A 19,693-nucleotide genomic window follows, 5' to 3' on the forward strand; every position below is an offset into this window, starting at 1 on the left:
ATACATGTAAAGTGCTAGAACAGTGCCTGGCATAGTAAGAACTCACTAAATGTTACCTATCATTATTATTACACGTGCCTATGTATTCTTTCAAAGTATAACTATTACCATGTTGGTGTTTGCCAAGTTTTTTATGTTAAAAAAGGGTTGTTATACTTGAAAAGGTTAAAAATTTCTAAACTAATAGTTGTAAAAAAAATCCAGTACACTACCTGCCATGTCCTAATCCAGAGTAGATATATCTAGACTTCAATTTAAATTTATTGAGGCTTGTTTTGTGACCTGACATATGGCCTATCCTGGAGAATGTGCACTTAAGAATACAGATTCTGCTGTTGTTGGGTGGAGTGTTCTATATATGTCTGTTAGGTCTAATTGGCTTATACTGTTGTTCACGTCCCCTACTAGGTATTGATCTTCTATCCTGTTGTTCTGTCCACTACTGAAAGTGGGGTACTGAAGTCTCCAACTATTACTGTAGAACTATCTAGTTCTCTCTTCAATTCTGTCAGTTTTTACTTCACATATTTTGATGCTCTTTTGTTAGGCACATATATGTTTATAATTGTTACATCTTCTTACTGAATTGAACATTTTATCAATATATAATGTCCTTCTTTTGTCTCTTGTTACCTTTTTGATTTAAAGTCTATTTTATCTATATTTAATAGCGATCCCAGCTCTCTTTTGGTTATCATTCGCATGGACTATTTTTTTCCACCCTTTTACAGTCACATGACACCTTATGATTGGGATATGTTCTGAGAAATGCGTCACTAGGCAATTTCGTCATTGTGTGAACATCACAGAGTGTACTTACAAAAATCTAGGTGGTGCAGTCTACTACACACCTAGGCTATATGGTATTAATCTGAATAGGACTGCAATTGTACATGTGGTCCATCATTGACTGAAACATTGTTATGCAGCACATGACTGTATTTTCAATTTCTTTGTGTCTTTCTATTTAAAGTGAGTCTCTTATAGGCAGTATATAGATGGATTATGGGGTCATGGGGTTTTTTTCTTTATCAAATCTGCCAATCTCTGACTTTTAATAGGAGAATTTAATTCATTTACATTTAAGCGGGGATTTACTTCTGCCATTTAGCTATATGTTTTATATGTTTTTGTTCCTCATTTCCTCCATTACCACCTTTTCTTTATTTTTAATTAATCTAAATTCCACCTGTAAGATTCACTGGAGCCTGGTCTTCCCAGTCAACTGATCACCTCTCCCTCTATCTGAACAGTTCCTGGTGAATATCTCCTCCAGGAATCTGTCCCAAAATGCTTAAAAGGGAGGACCTCCTTTTCTGGCCATGAAAGCAGTCCCATGTTCTATCTGTTTTTACCCTCTGAATCACTTGCCCCTTAAACACACACCCACTGTGCACTATTCACCATTCATACATAAAGTGCATTATTATTGTCTATTCTCTGCCTACATGTGGCCTGGGTTAGGCTAGACCCTAGAATACTTAGTGGGGTTCTCTTACTGACTGGCAGACAAAGAAGTGAGAGGCAAAATGGCTTACATTGTAGGAGCGGGGGTGCCTCTGCTTCCATTGCACCAGGAGCAGCTGGGCCACCACCAAGGTAGCGATGAGGATGAGGACCATTTCAGCGTGCATGGCTTCGTGGCCGCGGTGCTTGGCATGCATGCGTGCGTGCTCGACCCTGAAAGCCAAACAGATGGAGTGAGCCAGGTCAGGGATGGTGTGGTGGTTGGGCAGTGCTTTCCAGGAATATCCCACCAGTCCATAGCTCAGAACACACTCTTATGTTTTGCAGCTGCAGGGTACTGCACAAATTAGAGGCTAAAAGGACACATGCCCTAGAGGACAGGCATTCTGGGATAGAAAAGAGGCTCTATGGGCCCTAGCCACCAAGCTCAGCTATTGGGGTTAAAGGTAGGTGGTCTGCTGCCTGCCCCTAATGGACAGAAACAGCTGACACTTTTTGAGTAGCAGGAAAGAGGTCACAGGAGAAGCCTGTGTCACTGTCCATTTCAGGCCTATTTCAACCTATCACTGGAAGAAGAAGGTAAGCCAGAGAGAAGGTTATGGCCATAAAATCTCATACTCTTAATCAATGATATTTATAATACCAGTAAAGGAGTAACATTGCAAATGTGTGCTGATTCCAAGGTTACAGTCTTGCTTTATTTGTTCTATCCTCTTGGCCAGGACCAGGGACCTGAAGACTGGTTAAAGTCCGAAAAATCTAGACTGCTTCAACTTTATATTAATCCAACAGTGACTTCACCATTAGCATCCACAGGTAAATAGCCTCCTCAAGGGCTCAAGGAGAATACAGCTGGAACTCTTATCTAATCTAAGGCTGGCATTCTCTGGTCCTGAGGATTGGAAGGCAGCAAGCTATTCCCTTGGCCAATACAGGCAAAAAGCTTCCTCTAAGAACAGAAAAGAATATAGCCGTCCCTTGGTATCCACGAGAGATTGGTTCCAGGACCCCACCAGATACCGAAATCCACAGATGCTCAAGTCTCCTATATAAAATGGTGCAGTATTTGCATATAACCTATGGAATCCTCCCATACACTTTAAATCATCTCTAGATTAGTTAAAATTTTACGTAAATAGTTTTTATACTATTGCATTGTTTAGGGAATAATGACAAGGAAAAAAAAGTCTGTACACGTTCAGTACAGGCACAACTATCATAGGCCTCTAGATCTGCGGTTGGTTGAATGGACGCAGAACCTACAGATACGGAGAGCCAACTGTAGTCACTCCTACCACTCTGGGTCAGAGTCACCCAAGGGAGAGGAATGTGGAAGAAGTTGAACAGAAAACTAAACAGAAATGTAGCCTGTAATCAGGAGCTTTTGTACAAATTCTCTGTAGATGGGGATATTAAGGAGGGAGGGAAGGGACAACATAAACGGCCTCTTCGTGGAATTCCCAAGGGAACTGAGAGACTAACAGCAAGAAGAACCCGGTATGATGAATTATGGATAGGTTAATGACAAAGCAAATATAGCAAAAATTTAACTGCAGAATCTAGGTGGTGGGTATAAAGACGTTCACTGAACAATTCTTTCAACTTTTCCGTATGTTTGAAATTTTTCATGATAAAATGTTAGCCAGGGGGTGTGGGGGGACAACACTTGGTGGGCAGAGTGGGCAGCCAAATGTCAGTCAGCCTGCCAGCCACAGCACCTAAGGGTTAGTCTTACATAAAACTCCATCCTGGGTGGGAGAATCTGACAAAAAGATAACAGGCTTAGGAGTCAGGAACTTAGGTCCAGACACACCTATGTGGCCTGGGCCAAGAAAATTCACATCTCTACATCACAGTTTCTTCATCTGTCAAAAGGAGCCCATATCTTTTCTGCTTAGAGTCTTTGTGAGGACAAGCTAAACTAAAAGGGTGAAGAATACTTTAAAAACATAAGGACTGTGGGGAGTTATAAAGATAACAAGAAATAAGTTTCTTGTTCTCAGCATATAACTGAATAGATGTGCAAAACAAGAAATCAAAGAAAGGATCTAGAAAAGATCAGAGAAGTCATCTAATTCAAGTTGCCACCCAATGCAAAGATTATTTTTGAAATCCTTTGTTTGAATACCTCCATTGGCTGAGAACACATGCCCTTAAGGTAATCCCTATTCTAGAACCAGCAGTGTTAACGCTGGTGAAGGAATAATGCTTTTGAAGGAATAAAATTCCAATGTTTTAAGCATTAAGTAAGGAAGTTCACTACCTCTCAATACACCATGATTATTAAAGATGTTTCTGATAATGACACAAAATCTGTCTTCCTACAGCTTCAATCCATTGGACCTAATCCTATACTCCAAAACAACAAAGGAGATATCCACTCATCTTTCCCAATACCGCCCTTTCAAAGATTTACCATGATCTTATTTAAAAAACAGTAACAAAAACCATCCTACTCCTACCACCATTTTCCTGGCCCTTTTGGACTAATAGTTCTAGATCTTTTAAACATTATGCATATAACATAATATGAAGACCATTAATCCTGTCTGCCTTCTTCTAGATATCATCTAGCTAAAGATCCTCTTACTACGTAGTGTTTACAACAAAATCAGTGTGGCCTCAGCAAAGCAGAGCACAGTGGCATTGTCACCTCTCTTAAGGCAGATAGTATATTTCCATGAATCTTCCAAATTATGTGGAATATTTTGGTAGCTGAGGCAAACAACTGGTGCACAATAAGCTTAAAGTCACTTAAAATCTTGCTAGGTTTGTTGTATGGGTTGATATCTTTGCCATTCTATATTTTTATAATCAATAGTTTTAATCTAAATGAAGGGTTTTTTCCTCACTATTAAATTTTACTTGGTTGATATCAGCTCATTGGTCAGCCACCTCAGGAAGTTTGTGGTACAAACACTCTGATACTCCTCTACCAATGAGAAATTATGACAATAAGATATTTGTTGACTCACTCTGGTTACAAAGCAAGTTAACAGCAAGCTGAGATCAGAAGACACATCTCCCATTTTCTCAACCAGAGCTCTCTGCTCTGTTTCATGGATGATGATGATGGTGTTAATGATGATAATCATCTTCAAAGCAGGTAACACTGTAAGCTTAAGACATGCCAGGCACTGTTCTAAGAATTTCACAGCTCTATGGGGTATAGGTACTGCTGTGATCTTCATTTTACAAATGGGGAAAGCTAAGGCAGTGAGAAGTTAAGTAACCTGCCCAAGACCATGTAGCTAGGAAATAGTAGAACTAGTATTCAAACCCAGATGGCTGGTTTGGTGCAATTACCTACTTATTCCTCAAAACTGAGGGAGCTACCCAGGAATGACCTACATACTGGAAAAATCCCAAAAGACCTGTCCCACTGGTCAGGAGTCACTGCCTCCCACAGAGAAGGAAGCAAAAGGGGAAGATACACAATTCTATTAGTTGGATTAACCTACAGTCCCCAGCCTGAGGGTCCCACATTGTCACACTTACCTCCATTGCTCTTCTGGGGAGAGGTCTGACATATCAACCTGTAGAAAGATACCACCAGAAAAATCCATTACTGTCTTAGAACTGTCCCTGACCAACATAAGGTGCTGACACATTCATCAACATCTTCAAGGAATCACAGGAAGCTTCAAGTGTCACAATCTCTGTGAAGCCTTCCCCAACACTATTTCCCACTGATCTCTCCCTTCTCTAACCACATACTTTGGCTCATGTCTACAACCGACAGTGTGTTGAATGTCTGTGCTAGGCAATGAAGACTGAAAAGTGAACCTAACTCTCAAGATGCTCACAGCCTAGTGAAGACGACAGACATATAAAGTGAAAACTTATTATATGCTGAAGATCAGCTATGGAAGAATAAAGAAGTGGCTTTTAATCCAATCTGAGGTGTTACAGATTAGTGAAGACATCCTGAAGATTTGAAATATTATCCAGATGAATAAATGAGAGAAATATGTTCCAAGCAAAGGGACTAACATGAACATGAAGGAATAAAGTTGTAACAGCATACAAACAATTAAGTATATCAAGAGCAAAAAGTATGACTCAGGACTAGTGGGAAATAAAGCTAGATAAAATATTCTGTCCTATAATGCCATTTGACTCTAAATGGACCCATGGTAGCAGGTAGAACAACAGACTAGGGTGACCTGAGCTTTAGTCCCTGCTCTGCTATTAACTAGCAGTATGGCCTTCCAACCTCCCAGTTCTGATTCTATTTATTAGTCTAATCCTTTTAGAGCAGTTTCCCAACCTTGGCATTACGGATATTTTGGGCTGGTTACTTGTCTTTTTTGCAGGGGAGTTGTCTGTACATTGTAGGATGTTGAGCAGTGTCCTTGGCCTCTACCGGCTAGATGCCTGTAGCATTTCCACAGATGCAATAACCAAGAATGTCGACAAACATTGTCAAATGTCCCCCAGGGTACAAAAATTGCCCCCAATTGAAAACCACTTCTCTAGAGTAATACTAAACTCTGAGTTCAGGGCTCAAGTCTTCTACTTCCTTGTCACCATACAGAAGTGTACCCAAGTCTAAGTACATAAAGTCACTCAATACATTCTTATATGGACCTGAACTGAAAATGTTCCTTGAGGTAGAGAAGAGAGACAAGTCCTCAGAATCACTCAAATGAATCAATCAACAAATACTCCTTTAGTACTTACTATATTCAAGGCCTAGTTTCCCACTATTCCTATGATAGCTTCAGAAAAGTACCTTAAGTGGAACATTTAAAGTAAAATGGGCAGAACTCCATTCTACCACCAAGTCAAATCAGCACATATTTACCAAGCATCATTTGTGTGTGTACTAGGGATGCCCATCACTATTTAGGTTGGGCTTCCTGGTTTCTACATGCTCCAGCTAAGTTAAAAACAAACAAACAAACAAACAAAAACAATACCCAAGGCTTCACTCAGCCAATCAGGGTAATGAAGTCACCCACCCACCTCCGTTTTCCAACTTCACACACTGCCTCACAGAATTTATTCAGGTGTCCTGACTTAGGTCTTCATCTCTCCAGCACAGAGGGCCCCTCTGAGAGGGAACAAGTAGATGTAAGAAATGGAAAGGTCCAGCTGGGCGGTACCTGAGCCAACAATTAAGGACGACATTTCTAAAGCAATAATCAGTACACAGCTTTCATGCTACCTCTCAGAACTCTTTTCTTCTTTTCCAGCTTGAACCTGCATCTTGCCAAGCCAGACTGTTCACTGTTCCAAAACACACGGGACTCATTCCTGTCTCTGGGCCTTTGCATACCTTTTTCTTCTGCTTGCAATGCCCTTCCCTCTCTTTTTTTTCTATCCAAATCCAATTTATCCTTTGAGAACCCAGATGCAATTGCACCTTCCCTGGTGAAGCCTTCCCTGATCCCCTAGTTTAGTGAATTTGGCCCTCTGCTTCTCTCCTGCATGGATTTTTCTCCTTGAAACTCAGAGTGTGGCCCACTGACTAATATCAGCATCACCTAGGTGCTTGTTAAAAATGCACAATCTCAGGCACTGCTCAAGACCTCCTGAATCAGAATCTACCTATTAACAAAATCTCCAAATGATTTGAATGCACCGTACATTTGAGAAGCACTGTTCTATACCAACATTCTTAGTCTTATGTTATCTTAGACATGCTCTCCAAGTGATCTAACTGCTTTTTAAGTCCAGGGCCAGGACCAGAGTAGGGTAAGCAAGGGACCTAGGGCTCAAAATTTAAGGAGGTCCTCATTTGCAGGTACCAACCCTGCACTTGCATGACCTTGAGAGAGTGCCTCCTTAAAGTTTGCACCCTAATGCCTTGTTTGCTTTACCCAAGTCCTAGCCCTGCTTATGTCTATCTTGCTCTCATCCCATAAATCTCAAAGATCCCACAGAGCCAAGGAGAATACACTGCTTTTGTGTCTTTCAAGGAGAATAGCACAGAGCTTAGCATATACTAAGCACTCTATGACTACTTGGGGAATTGAACAGAATTCTCTCCAACAGAGTAAAACAAGTACGCCGACAAACTAGCAGCCCACCTGGAGAGGCTTAAATGGGAGAGTAAACAAATACCTGAAAAATACCTAGTAAGTATCCAGGAAAGAAGTATTCATTTAACAACAGGAGGCACCCAGGAAATCATGTTTAAAAAACTACACGTCAAAACAACACAACACAACTACATGTTCAAAGAAGCAAGAGAAGTCCACTAAGGGAAAACTAGGAAGATCCAGAGAACTGTGGCAGGTGTGGGGGCACCTCTTCACAAGATAGTGGTCAAGCACGCTACTGTCTATGCTTTAGTTTCTCCATCCGGAAAACCGAGAATAAGACTTCTGACTTCAGGGGCCAGCCCGGTTGCGAAGCAGTTAAGTTCGCATGTTCCGCTTCTTGGCGGCTCAGGGTTCGCCGGTTCGGATCCCAGGTGCAGACATGACACTGCTTGGCAAGACATGCCGTGGTAGGCATCCCATGTATAAAGTAGAGGAAGATGGGCACGGATGTTAGCTCAGGGCCAGTCTTCCTCAGCAAAAAGAGGAGGATTGGCAGTAGTTAGCTCAGGGCTAATCTTCCTCAAAAAAAAAAAAAAAAGACTTCTGACTTCATTGTGGGGCTATGACAGCAAGTACATTCAAGGCAACCAAGTGATTTCGTTGTCTTTCCTGCTGGGAGAGTGGGAGTACTTTATAAACTACTAAGAGAGACTAGGGAACTGAATGTTGGTGAAGCACAGGACAGTAAGGGTTTCAGAGATCCAGGGAAAACAGCTTAGACGGGCAAGCACTAAGGCTGAGACTAGACCTGGAGCTTAGAGGACCATTTAGCACTTTACAGAGTAGTATAAATGCTAAGAGTAAAGACAAGATTTGGCTTTAATATTTGCCTTCTGAACCAAAAGATTATTTAAATTACATCCAAACCAGTCTTCTAGCCCAAGTGGAAAAATAAGGAAAGCTGTAAACTATAGCTATAATTAACCCGTACCATCTGGATATACGTCTTTATTTGCTCCCTCATTAATGAGTTTATTCATCTGGGGCCAAGCAGTAAGGCAGTCTGAAGGTGCCCTGTCCAGAGTTCAGGTAGCTAATTAGGTAGACTCAGGGTAAGGTTACAGATTGATGGGCCCAGATCCAACTCCTAAGACCCACACACAGAATGTTTTCTTGCTAGCCAATCACTCTCTTCCTAGGATCTCACAAGGCCCCTAGCCATGCCAATCTACCTAAGTCCAGATTTGAAGGAAGTTAAACCAAAACGTCATGCAGAGGGCAAGGGAAAATTTCACAAAAATGGAAAATGATCAGAGGTTGATTGCTATATTTTCTCAGGTGCAAAAGAGTCAGGGACCCACTAGAGTAATCCCACAAACAAGCCTCCTGTCCCCCACAAATATCAGATACTTTGTGGTCTCTGAGTCTTTACTCAGGCTGGTTACTTTGTCCCTTAAGCCCCTCTCTTTCACCAAACCACATTCTGCCTTCTCGCAAAACACTGGCCAAATCCTCCTGGCTCCAGGAAGGCTCTCTAGACTGACTCCACTCACTGAAGAAACAAACTTCCTCCACTGTCTTGCTAAGCATGGTCCACAGACCAGCAGCATCAGCACCCTGAGAGCTTATTAAGAAATAGAGAATCTCAGACTCCCTCCCCCATCCCAGACCTCCTGAATCAGAATTCGCATTTAATAAGATACCCAAGTAATTCATATGCACATCAAAGTTTGATAAGCACTGCAACTGTGTCCCAGCACTCACATTCACAATTTGTCCTCCAGTCACATACCTCTATGCACCTGATTCTTTTTCTAATAACAGCTTTACTGAGATCTAATTCACACACCACAAAATTCACCCATTTAAAGTGAACTATTCGGTGCTTTTTAGTGTATTCACAGAGTTGTGCTGCCATGACCACTATCTGATTTAGAACATTTCCACCGCCCCCAAAAGAAACCACATACCAGTTAGCAGTCACTTGCCATCCTCCTCCAGCTCAAGGAACCATTAATTTACTTTGCATCTCCACCTATAGATTTGCCTGTTCTAGATGCTTCACATAAATGGGACCATATAATACATGGTCTTTTGTGACTGGCTTCTTTCGCATAGTGTAATGTTTTCAGTGTTCATCATGCAGTAGTAGGTACTGCATTTCACTCCTTTTTATTGCCAAATACTACTGCACTGCATGGCTATACCACATTCTGTTTACCCATTCATCAGTTGATGGACATTTGGGCTGTTTACACTTTTTGGCTATTACAAATAATGCTGTTATGAACATTCATCTACAAGTTTTTGTGTAGACATGCTTTCATTTCTTCAGTATTTATCTAGGAGTAGAATTGTTGGGTCATATGGTAACTCTCTGCTTAATCTTTTGAGGAACTGCCAAACTGTTTTCCACAGCAGCTGCACCATTTTACATTCCCACCCAGGACTGTATGAGAGTTCCAATTTCTCCACATCCTCAACAACACGTTATTCTGTCTTTTTGATAAAAGAATCTCAATGGGTGTGAAATGGTATCTCGAAGTGATTTTGCATTTCCCTGATGGATAATGATGTTGAACATCTTTTCATATGCTTATTGGCCATTTATATATCTTCTTTGGAGAAAAGGTTATCCAGATCCTTTGTCCATTTTTTTAAAAATGGACTTTAGAGCAGTTTTAGGTTCACAGCAAAACTGAGTGGAAAGTACAGAGATTTCCCAAATGCTCCCTCCCCCAAATATGCAGTCTCCCCCATTAATAACATCCCTCACCGGAGCTGTATATTTGTTCCAACTGATGACTCTACACTGACACATCTTAAACGCCCAAAGTCCATAGTTTACCTTAGAGTTCACTATTGATGTTGTACATTCTACAGGTTTGGACAAGTACATAATGTGTAATGACATGTATCAATCATTGGAGTATCATACAGAGTAGATTCACTGCCCTAAAAATTCTTGGTGCTCTGCAAAGGGTGAAGTGGTGCACCTACAATACGAATGGCAAATAATAATGTACATCTGAAATTTCACAATGTTGTAAACTATCGTAATCTCAATAAAAACTAAAAAAAAAAAAAAATTCTCAGTGCTCTGCTTATTCATCCCTCCTAACCCCTGGCAACCACTGATCTTTTTACTATCTCCACAGCTTTGACTTTTCCAGAATGTCATATAGTTGAAATGAGACAGTATGTAGCCTTTTCACATTGGCTTCCTTCACTTAGTAATACATAGTTAAGATTCCTCCATATCTTTTCATGGCTTGGTAGCTCATCTCTTTTCAATGTCAAATAATATTCCATTGTCTGGATGTACCACTGTTTATTTATCCATTCACTTATTGAATGACATCTTGGTTGCTTCCAAGGTTTGGCAATTACGAATAAAGCTGCTATAAACATCATGTGCAGGTTTTTGTGTGGACATAAATACTCTCTTCCAAAGTGGCTGTATTATTTTGCATTCCCACCAGCAATACATGAGCGTTTCTGTTGCACCACATCCTCACTAGCATTTCGTGGTGTTAGTGTTCCAGATATTGACCATTGCAATAGGTATCTAGTGGTATGTCATTGTTTTAATTTGCATTTCCATGATGCCATATGATGCGGAGCATCTTTTCACAACCTTATTTGCCATTTGTATGTTAAGGTCTTTAGCCCACTTTTTTTTTTTTTTTTTTTTTTGAGAAAGATTAACCCTGAGCTAACACCTGCTGCCAATCCTCCTCTTTTTGCTGAGGAAGACTGGCCCTGAGCTAACATCCTGACCATCTTCCTCTACTTTATATGTGGGACGCCTACCATAGCATGACTTGACAAGCGGTGCCATGTCCGCACCCGGGATCTGAACTGGCAAACCCTGGGCCACTGAAGTGGAACGTGCACACTTAACTGCTGTGCCACCAGACCAGCCCCTTTAGCCCACTTTTTAATCAGGCTGTTTGTTTTCTTATTATTGAGTTTTAAGAGTTCTTTGTATAATTTGGATAAGTCTTTTATTAGGTCTTTTGCAAATATTTTCTCCCAGTCTGTGGCTTGTCTTTTCATTTTCTTGAAAGCATCTTTTACAGAGCAGAACTTTTTGATTTTAATTAAGTCTAGCTTATCAATTCTTTCTTACATGGATCATGCCAAACCCAAGATCACCTAGATTTTCTCCTACATTATCTTCTAGGAGTTTTATAGTTTTGCATCTGTGATCCCATTTAGGTTTGTGATCCATTTTAAGTTACTTTTTGTGAAGGGTGTAAAGTCTGAATCTACATTCAGTTTTTTGCATGTGGATATCCAGTTGTTCCAGCCCATTTGTTGAAAAATTCTCTTTGCTCCATTGTATTGCCTTTGCTCCTTTGTCAAAGATCAGTTGCCTATATTTATGCAGGTCTATATCTAGGCTCTCTACTCTGTTCCACTGACCTATCTGTCTATTCCTTCACCAGTACCACACTGTCTTGATTACTATAACTCTGTAGTAAGTCTTAAAGTTGGGCAAGTGTCAGTCCTCCAACTTTGTTCTTCTCCTTCAATACTGTATTGGCTATTCTGGGTCTTTGCCTTTCCATATAAAGTTTAGACTCAGCTTGTCAATATCCACAAAATAATTTGCTGGGGTTTTGATTTGGATTGTACTGAAGCTAAAGAATAAGTTGGGAAGAACTGACATTTTGACACCATCGAATCTTTCTATACATAAACATGGAATATCTCTCCATTTATTTAGTTCTTCTTTGATATCTCTTATCAGAGTGTTATAGTTTTCCTCATATAGATCTTGTACATATTTTGCGAGACATATCTAAGTATGTCATTTTTATGGGTGCTAAAGTAAATGGTATTGTGTTTTTAATTTCAAATTCCTCTTGTTCACTGCTGGTATATAGAAAAGGATCAACTCTTGTATACTAACCTTGCATCCTGCAACCTTGCTATAACTGCTTATCAGTTCCAGGGGGGTTTTTTTTTTTTTTTGATTCTTTTGGATTTTCAACATAGATGGTCATGTCATCTGCAAACAAAGATGGACTTATTTCTTACTTCCAAATCTGCATATATTTTATTCCCTTTTCTTGTCTTATTGCATTAGCTAAGACTTCCAGTATGATGATGAAATGGAGTGGTGAGAGGTGCCTCCTTGCCTTGTTACTGATCACAGTGGGAAAGCTTCAAGCTTCTTACCATTAAATACATGTCAGATGTAGGATTTTTGTACATATTCTTTATCAAGTTGAGGAAGTTTCCCTCTATTCCTAGTTTGCTGAGACTTTTTTTTTTTTCCTGAGGAAGATTCACCCTGAGCTAACATCTGTTGCCAATCTCCCTCTTTTTGCTTGAGGAAGATTCACTCTGAGCTAACAGCTGTGCCAAGCTTCCTCTATCTTGTATGTGGGTTGCCGCCACAGCATGGCCACCGACAAGTGGTGTAGGTCTGAGCCCAGGAACCAAACCTGGGCCACTGAAGTGAAGCACACTGAACTTAACCACTAGGCCATGGGGCCGGCCCCCGAGAGTTTTTATCTTGAATGGGTGCTGAATTTCAGCAAATGCTTTTTCTGAGTCTACTAATATGTTCATGAAATTTTTCTTCTTTAACCTGTTGATGTGATGGATTACATTTGTGGATTTTCAAATGTTGAACCGGGCTCGTATACCTGGGTTCTCACTTGTCATGGTGTATGATTCTTTTTATACACTGTTGGATTCCATTTGTTAATATTTTGTTGATGATTTTTATGTCTATGTTCATGAGAAGCATTAGTCTGTCGTTTTCTTTTTTTGTAATGTCTTTGTCTGGTTTTGGTATTAAGGTAATGCTGGCCTCATTGAATTGAGTCAGGAAGTATTCACTCTGCTTCCATCTTCTGAAAGAGACTGCAGAGAACTGGCATAATTTCTTCCTTAAATGTTTGGAAGAATTCACCAGTCAACCTATCTGGACCTGATGCTTTCTATTTGGAAAGGTTACTAATTATTCATTCAATTTCTTTAATAGATATAGGTCTTTTGAGATTGTCTATTTCTTCTTCTGTGAGTTTTAGCAGATTGTGTCTTTCAAGGAATTAGTTCATTTTATCTAAGTTATCAAATTTGTGGTCACAGAGTTGTTCATAGTATTCCTTTATTAGCCTTTTAATATCTATGGGATCTGTAGTCATGTCTCCTTCTAGCACTTCTGATATTAATAATTTGGTGTCTTCTTTTTTCTTTTTTTCTATGGAAGATTAGCCCTGAACTAACATCCACCACCAATCCCCCCCTTTTTTTTTTTCGGCTGAGGAAGATTGGCCCTGAGCTAACATCTGTGTCCATCTTCCTCTACTTTATATGTGGGATGCTTGTCACAGTGTGGCTTGAGAAGCAGTGCATAGGTCCACACCTAGGATCTGAACCAGTGAACCCCAGGTTGCCAAAGCAGTGTGTGTGAACTTAACCACTGCACCACCCGGCTGGCCCCTCTTTTTTTCCTTAGTTAGCCTGGTTACAGGCTTAGCAATTTTATTGATCTTTTCAAACAACCAGCTTGATTTTGTTGATTTTCTCTACTGATTTCCTGTTTCCAATTTTACTGATTTATGCTCTAATTTTTATTATTTCTTTTCTTCTGCTTACTTTGAATTTAATTTGCTCTTTTTCTAGTTTCCAAAGGTGGGAGCTTAGATGACTGATTTTAGATCTTTCCTCTTTTCTAATATATGCATTTAATGCTATAAATTTCCCTTTAAGCACTGTCTTTGCTACATCCCACAAATTCTGATAAGTTATGTTTTCATTTTTAGTTCAAATATATTCAAACTTCTTAAGATTTCTTCTTTAATCCATGTGTTATTTAGAAATGTGTTCTTTGATCTCCAAGTATTTGTGGATTTTCCAGCTATCTTTCTGTTACCAACTTCTAGTTTAATTCCACTGTGTCTGAGAGCAGACTATATGATTTCTATTCTTTCAAATTTAAGATGTATTTTATGGCCCATAACGTGGTCTACCTTGGTGACTGTCCCATGTGAACTTGAGAAGAATATGTATTCTGCTGTTGTTGGTTGAAGTAGTCTATAGATGTGTATTATATCCAGTTGACTGATGGTGTTACTGTGTTCAGTCATGCTCTTACTGATTTTCTGCCTGCTGGATCTGTCCATTTGAGTGTTGAACGCTCCAACTATAATAGTGAATTCATCTATTTCTCCTTGCAGTTCTATCAGTTTTTGTTTCACATATTTTGACATCCTGTTGTTAGGCACATACATATTAAGGATTGTTACATCTTCTTGGAGAATTGACTTCTTTATCATTACATAATGCCCCTCTTGGTCCCTGATAACTTCTTGCTCTGAAGTCTGCTCTGTCTGAAATTAATACAGCTACTCCTGCTTTTTTTATTATTATTAATATTAGCAGGGTATATTTCTCCATTCATTTACTTTTAATCTATATGTTCTTTTATTTAAAATGAGTTTCTTGTAGATAACATACAGTTGGTTCTTGTTTTTTTAATCTACTCTGACAATCTCTTGTCTTTTAATTGGTGCCATTTAGACCACTGATGTTCAAAGCGATTATTAATATACTTGGATTAATATCTACTACATTTGTTACTGTTTTCTACTTGCTGCCCTTGTTCCTTGTTCCTATTTTTGTCTTCCAGTCTTTTTCTGCCTTTTGGGTTTAACTGAGAATTTTACAGGATTACATTTTCTCCCCTTCTTAGTTTAACACCTATACTTCTATTTTTACTTCTTTTAGAGGTTGCTCTACAATAGTTTGCAGTATATATTTATAACTAATCAGGACCACTTTCAAATAATACCATACCACTTCATGGGTAGTGTGAAGTGCTATAATATAATAACAAAATAATCCTAATTCCTCCCTCTCATCCCTTGTATCATTGTCGTCACTCATTTCACTTATCCATAAGCATGTGTGTTTGTGTATAATGCATACATAGTTGAATACAGTGTTGGTATTATTATTTTGAAAAAAACTGTTATCTGTTATTAGATCAATTAAGATTAAGTAAAATAAAAGAATATCTACAAAAATCCTATAGATTACATTACATTTAATGGTGAAAGAGTGAATGCTTTCCTCCTAAGATCAGAAACAATCTCAGGATGTTCACCTTCACCACTACTATTCAACATAATACTGAAGTTTCTAGCCAGCACAGTAAGGCAATATACAGAGATAAGATACACACAGATTTGAAAGAAAGAAATAACACTGCCCCTATTTGCAGATGACATGATGGTCTACATACAAAATCCCAAAGAATCTACCAAAAAAAAAAAAAATCCCAGAACTAATAAGAGAGTTCAGAAAGGTAGCAGAATACAATATAAACACATGAAAAAATTGTATTTCTATATATTAGCAGTGGACATGGAAACTAAAATTAAAAATACAATAAAATTTACAATCACTCAAAAAAAAGAATAAGTAAATGTTTCTATTCTACCTTCTTTTATTCTCTTCCTTTCTTTATGTAGATTTTAGTTTCTGACCTCTACCAAATATTCCTTCTCTCTAAAGAACTTCTTTAAACAATTCCTGCAAGGCAGGTCTACTGGCAACAAATTCCCCCAATTTTTGTTTTTCTTTATTTCTCCTTCTCTTTTGAATGATAATTTCATAGGGTACAGAATTCTAGGCTGGTGAGGTTTTTTTCTCACAACATTTTATATGTTTCACTCCACTCTCTTCCCACTTGCATGGTTTCTGAGAAGAAGTTGGAAGTAATTCTTATCTTTGCTCCTCTATAGGTAAGTGTTTTTTCCTCTGGCTTCCTTCAGGATTTTTCTTTAATTTTCTATAGTTTGAAAAATAATATGCCTAGGTGTAGTTTTTTTTGGCATTTATCCTGCTTGGTCTTTTCTGAGCTTCCTGGATCTGTGGTTTGGTGTCTGACATTCATTTGGGGAAATTCTCAGTCATTATCATTTCAAGTAATTCTCCTGTTTTTCTTTCTTCTCCTTCTTATACTCTCATGACTTGTATGTCTTAGTCTGTTTGGGCTGCTATAGCAAAATACCATAGACTAGGTGTCATAAACAACATTTGTTTCTCGACAAACATTTATTTCTCATATTTCTGGAGGGTGGGAAGTTCAGGATCCTGGTACCAGCAGATTTTGTGCCAGGTGAGGGCTTCCTGGTTCACAGACAGCTGTCTTTTTGCTGTGTCCTCATATGGTGGAAGGGACTAGGGAGCTCTGTGGGGCCTCTCATAAGGGGACAAATCCCAACTATGAGAGCTCTGTCCTCATGATCTAATCACCTCCCAAAGGCCTCACCTAATACCATCACCCTGGGGATTAGGATTTCAACATACAAATTTGAGAACACAAACATTGAGACCATACCAGCATACATTACAACTTTTGTAGCTGGTCCCACAGTTCTTGGATATTCTGCTCTGTTTTTTCTAGTTGGTTTTTCTCTTTACTTTTCACTTTTATAGGATTCTATTGAGATAGTCTCAAGCTCAGAGATTCTTTCCTCAGCCATGTCCAGTCTACTAATAAGCCCATCAAAGGCATTCTTCATGTTAGTGTTTTTGATCTCCAGCATTTCTTTCTCTTTCTTTCTTAGAATTTCCATCTCTCTGCTTACATTGCCCATTTGTTCTTGCATGCTGTCTACTTTATCCATTAGAGTCCTTAGCATATTAATCATAGCTGTTATAAATTCCTGGTCTATTATTCCAACATCCCTGTGATATATGAAAATCTAATTCTGATGCTTGGTCTGTCTCTTCAAACTGTATTTTTTGCCTTTTAGTATGTCTTGCAATTTTTTCTTGCATGATATACCAAGTAAAAGGAACTGCTACAAATAGGCCTTTAGTAATGTGGTGGTGAGACGTGGGAGTAGGGGAAGCATTCTACAGTTCTATGATTTTCAGTTTTTTAGTGAGTCTGTGCCTTTGGAGTGTGACCTTCACAAGTGCTTCTCAGTCCCTCACCCACTCCTCTTAGGATGGAATGGCTTGAATGGGCTGGAGTTGGGTATTTCCGTTCTCCCACATGGAAGGCTAGAGCTGGCTAGAGTTGGGTATTTCCCTTCCCCTAGGTCAGTTAGGCTCTGGTTAAATAGTTTCTCGTGATGGCAGACCTTGTTAAGAAGAACAGAATGCTCTGTAGAATTTTTAAATGGTTCCTTTCCCCCTGCCAGAAGCACGAGGGGATTTTTCTCAATAAGTGTAAAACTGGTAGATATCCAGGAAGTAAAACTCACAAAATTGTGGGGGCCCTCAATGACTGAGTCCCTCTGGAGTTTCTAATTCTTAGAGTTGTCCACAATTAGCCTCCAGCAATTCATCAAACAGTCCAAGTTTCCCTACTTCAGCACTGGTTCCCACAGATGTTTCTGCTGCTGTAAGATGTGATATTTTGTATTTGCTGGTTGGTCTCTCCAATTTTGGGGGCAGCAGTTTGCCCTAGATCTCTTCTGTTACTTCTCTTATTGTTACAGATCTTCTCACTTCACTTCTCTCCCAGATCTATGAAGATTTGTTGATTTTCAGTTTGTTCAGCTTTTTACTTGTTGTTAGGACAGAGTGGTTAACTTCCAAGCTTCTTACGTGTCATATCAGAACCCTTTGTCCACTTATTTATTGGGTTATTCATATTTTTATTGTTGAGTTGTAAAAGTTATATATTCTGGATACAAAGTCCCTTATCTGATATATGACTTGCAAATATTTTCTCCCATTCCATGGGTTGTCTTTTCACTTTCTTGGTGATGTCCCTTGCAACAAAAACGTTCTTCATTTTGATGAAGTCCAACTTATTTATTTTTTCTTTCATTGTTTGTGCTTTTGGTGTCATAGCTAAGAAACCATTGCCTAATCCAGTCATGATTTATGACTATGCTTTCTTCGAATAATTTTATAGTTTTTACTTATTACATTTGGATCACTGATCCATTTTGAGTTAATTATTGTATACCACGTGAGGTAGAGGTCCAACTTCATTCTTTTACATGTGCTTATCTAGTTGTCTCAGCACATTTGTTGAAAAGATTATTCATTCCTTATATGTATCTGATTCTTCATGTTGTCTCTTAACTCTCTAGGATGGTGCATCACTCTTGTTTTCCACATCATTTTCTTGAGTGTCCACACAGCTCTATAAATCTTGCTGACAGACCCTTAGAAAAGACTAAAAGATAGCTGTAGAACTATATATAATACCATATATAATACTATATACTATACTATACTATGTATATATACTATATATATATAATACTATATACTATACTATATATATATACTATATATAATACCATAAATAAATAAATCCTCTGAAGCTATTTGTGAGGTTTGATACATTTATTCATTCACTCATTCATTTACTCATGTGAGGTACTTATTCATTTAAGGTACTCCTGTTCTACATGTGCAGATCCTAGGCTAGCAGGGAGATACAGAGATAAACCAGACTTTTTTCTCGCCCTTGAGAAGACAGATAAAAAATAAAATAATTAGGCTGTTTTAAAAGCACGGATTTTCAGCCCAGGGAGCACAATCATTTCTATGTTATAGAAGGTACAGATGAGATATAAAGGAGAGAAATGACTCACTGAAGATCATGGTTACTGAGGACAGGGGCAGGAGCAGTGAGGAGAGGGTCACAGACCTTAAAGGAGAAGTCAGTCAGGGTTTAGGGTCTCAAATGGCCAAGCCAATGACTAGTCACAAGGTCCTGCTAGGGTCACATTATGACTTTTGTGGGCCCTAGGTACTTTTGCCTTTATGGGCCACTTCCTTCATTAAAAAAATACTTAGGGGCCGGCCTGGTGGTGCAGCAGTTAAGTTCATATATTCCTCTTCGGCAGCTAGGGGTTCACCAGCTCAGATCCCAGGTGCGGACATGGCACCACTTGGCACACCATGCTGTGGTAGGCGTCCCACATATAAAGGAGAGGAAGATGGGCATGGATGTTAGCTCAGGGCCAGTCTTCCTCAGCAAAAAGAGGAGGATTGGCAGCAGTTAGCTCAGGGTTAATCTTCCTCAAAAATAAATAAATAAATAAAATAAATACTTAATATATTTTATGACTGCATTGGTATAAAGATGTATAATCCAAGCTGAATCATACCCAGTTTTTACTTTTGATTAAAAGAAATTAAAACATTTCTGTGGGTCCCTGGGCACGGTGCTTACTGTGCCTAATGGATAAGTCAGCCCTCGGTCCTGCTGTCTCCTCTCCCTACAGCTACGGATG

The 19,693-nt window shown here is 39.1% G+C and overlaps 1 protein-coding gene across 1 annotated transcript in view; it reads right to left on the reverse strand.

Annotated features, from left to right (window-relative positions):
• RNF121 (ring finger protein 121) overlaps nt 1–19,693 on the reverse strand; it is a 76,933-nt gene that overhangs the window by 39,403 nt on the left and 17,837 nt on the right. Inside the window, exons 2-3 of the mRNA XM_070626026.1 lie at nt 4,966–5,003; nt 1,539–1,680 (exon numbers count right to left, since the gene is read on the reverse strand). Of these exons, the coding sequence (XP_070482127.1) occupies nt 1,539–1,680; nt 4,966–5,003 (180 nt within the window). The remainder of the gene's footprint in view (nt 1–1,538; nt 1,681–4,965; nt 5,004–19,693) is intronic.

Source organism: Equus przewalskii, chromosome 6, assembly GCF_037783145.1.
Source record: "Equus przewalskii isolate Varuska chromosome 6, EquPr2, whole genome shotgun sequence".
NCBI lineage: Eukaryota > Metazoa > Chordata > Mammalia > Perissodactyla > Equidae > Equus > Equus przewalskii.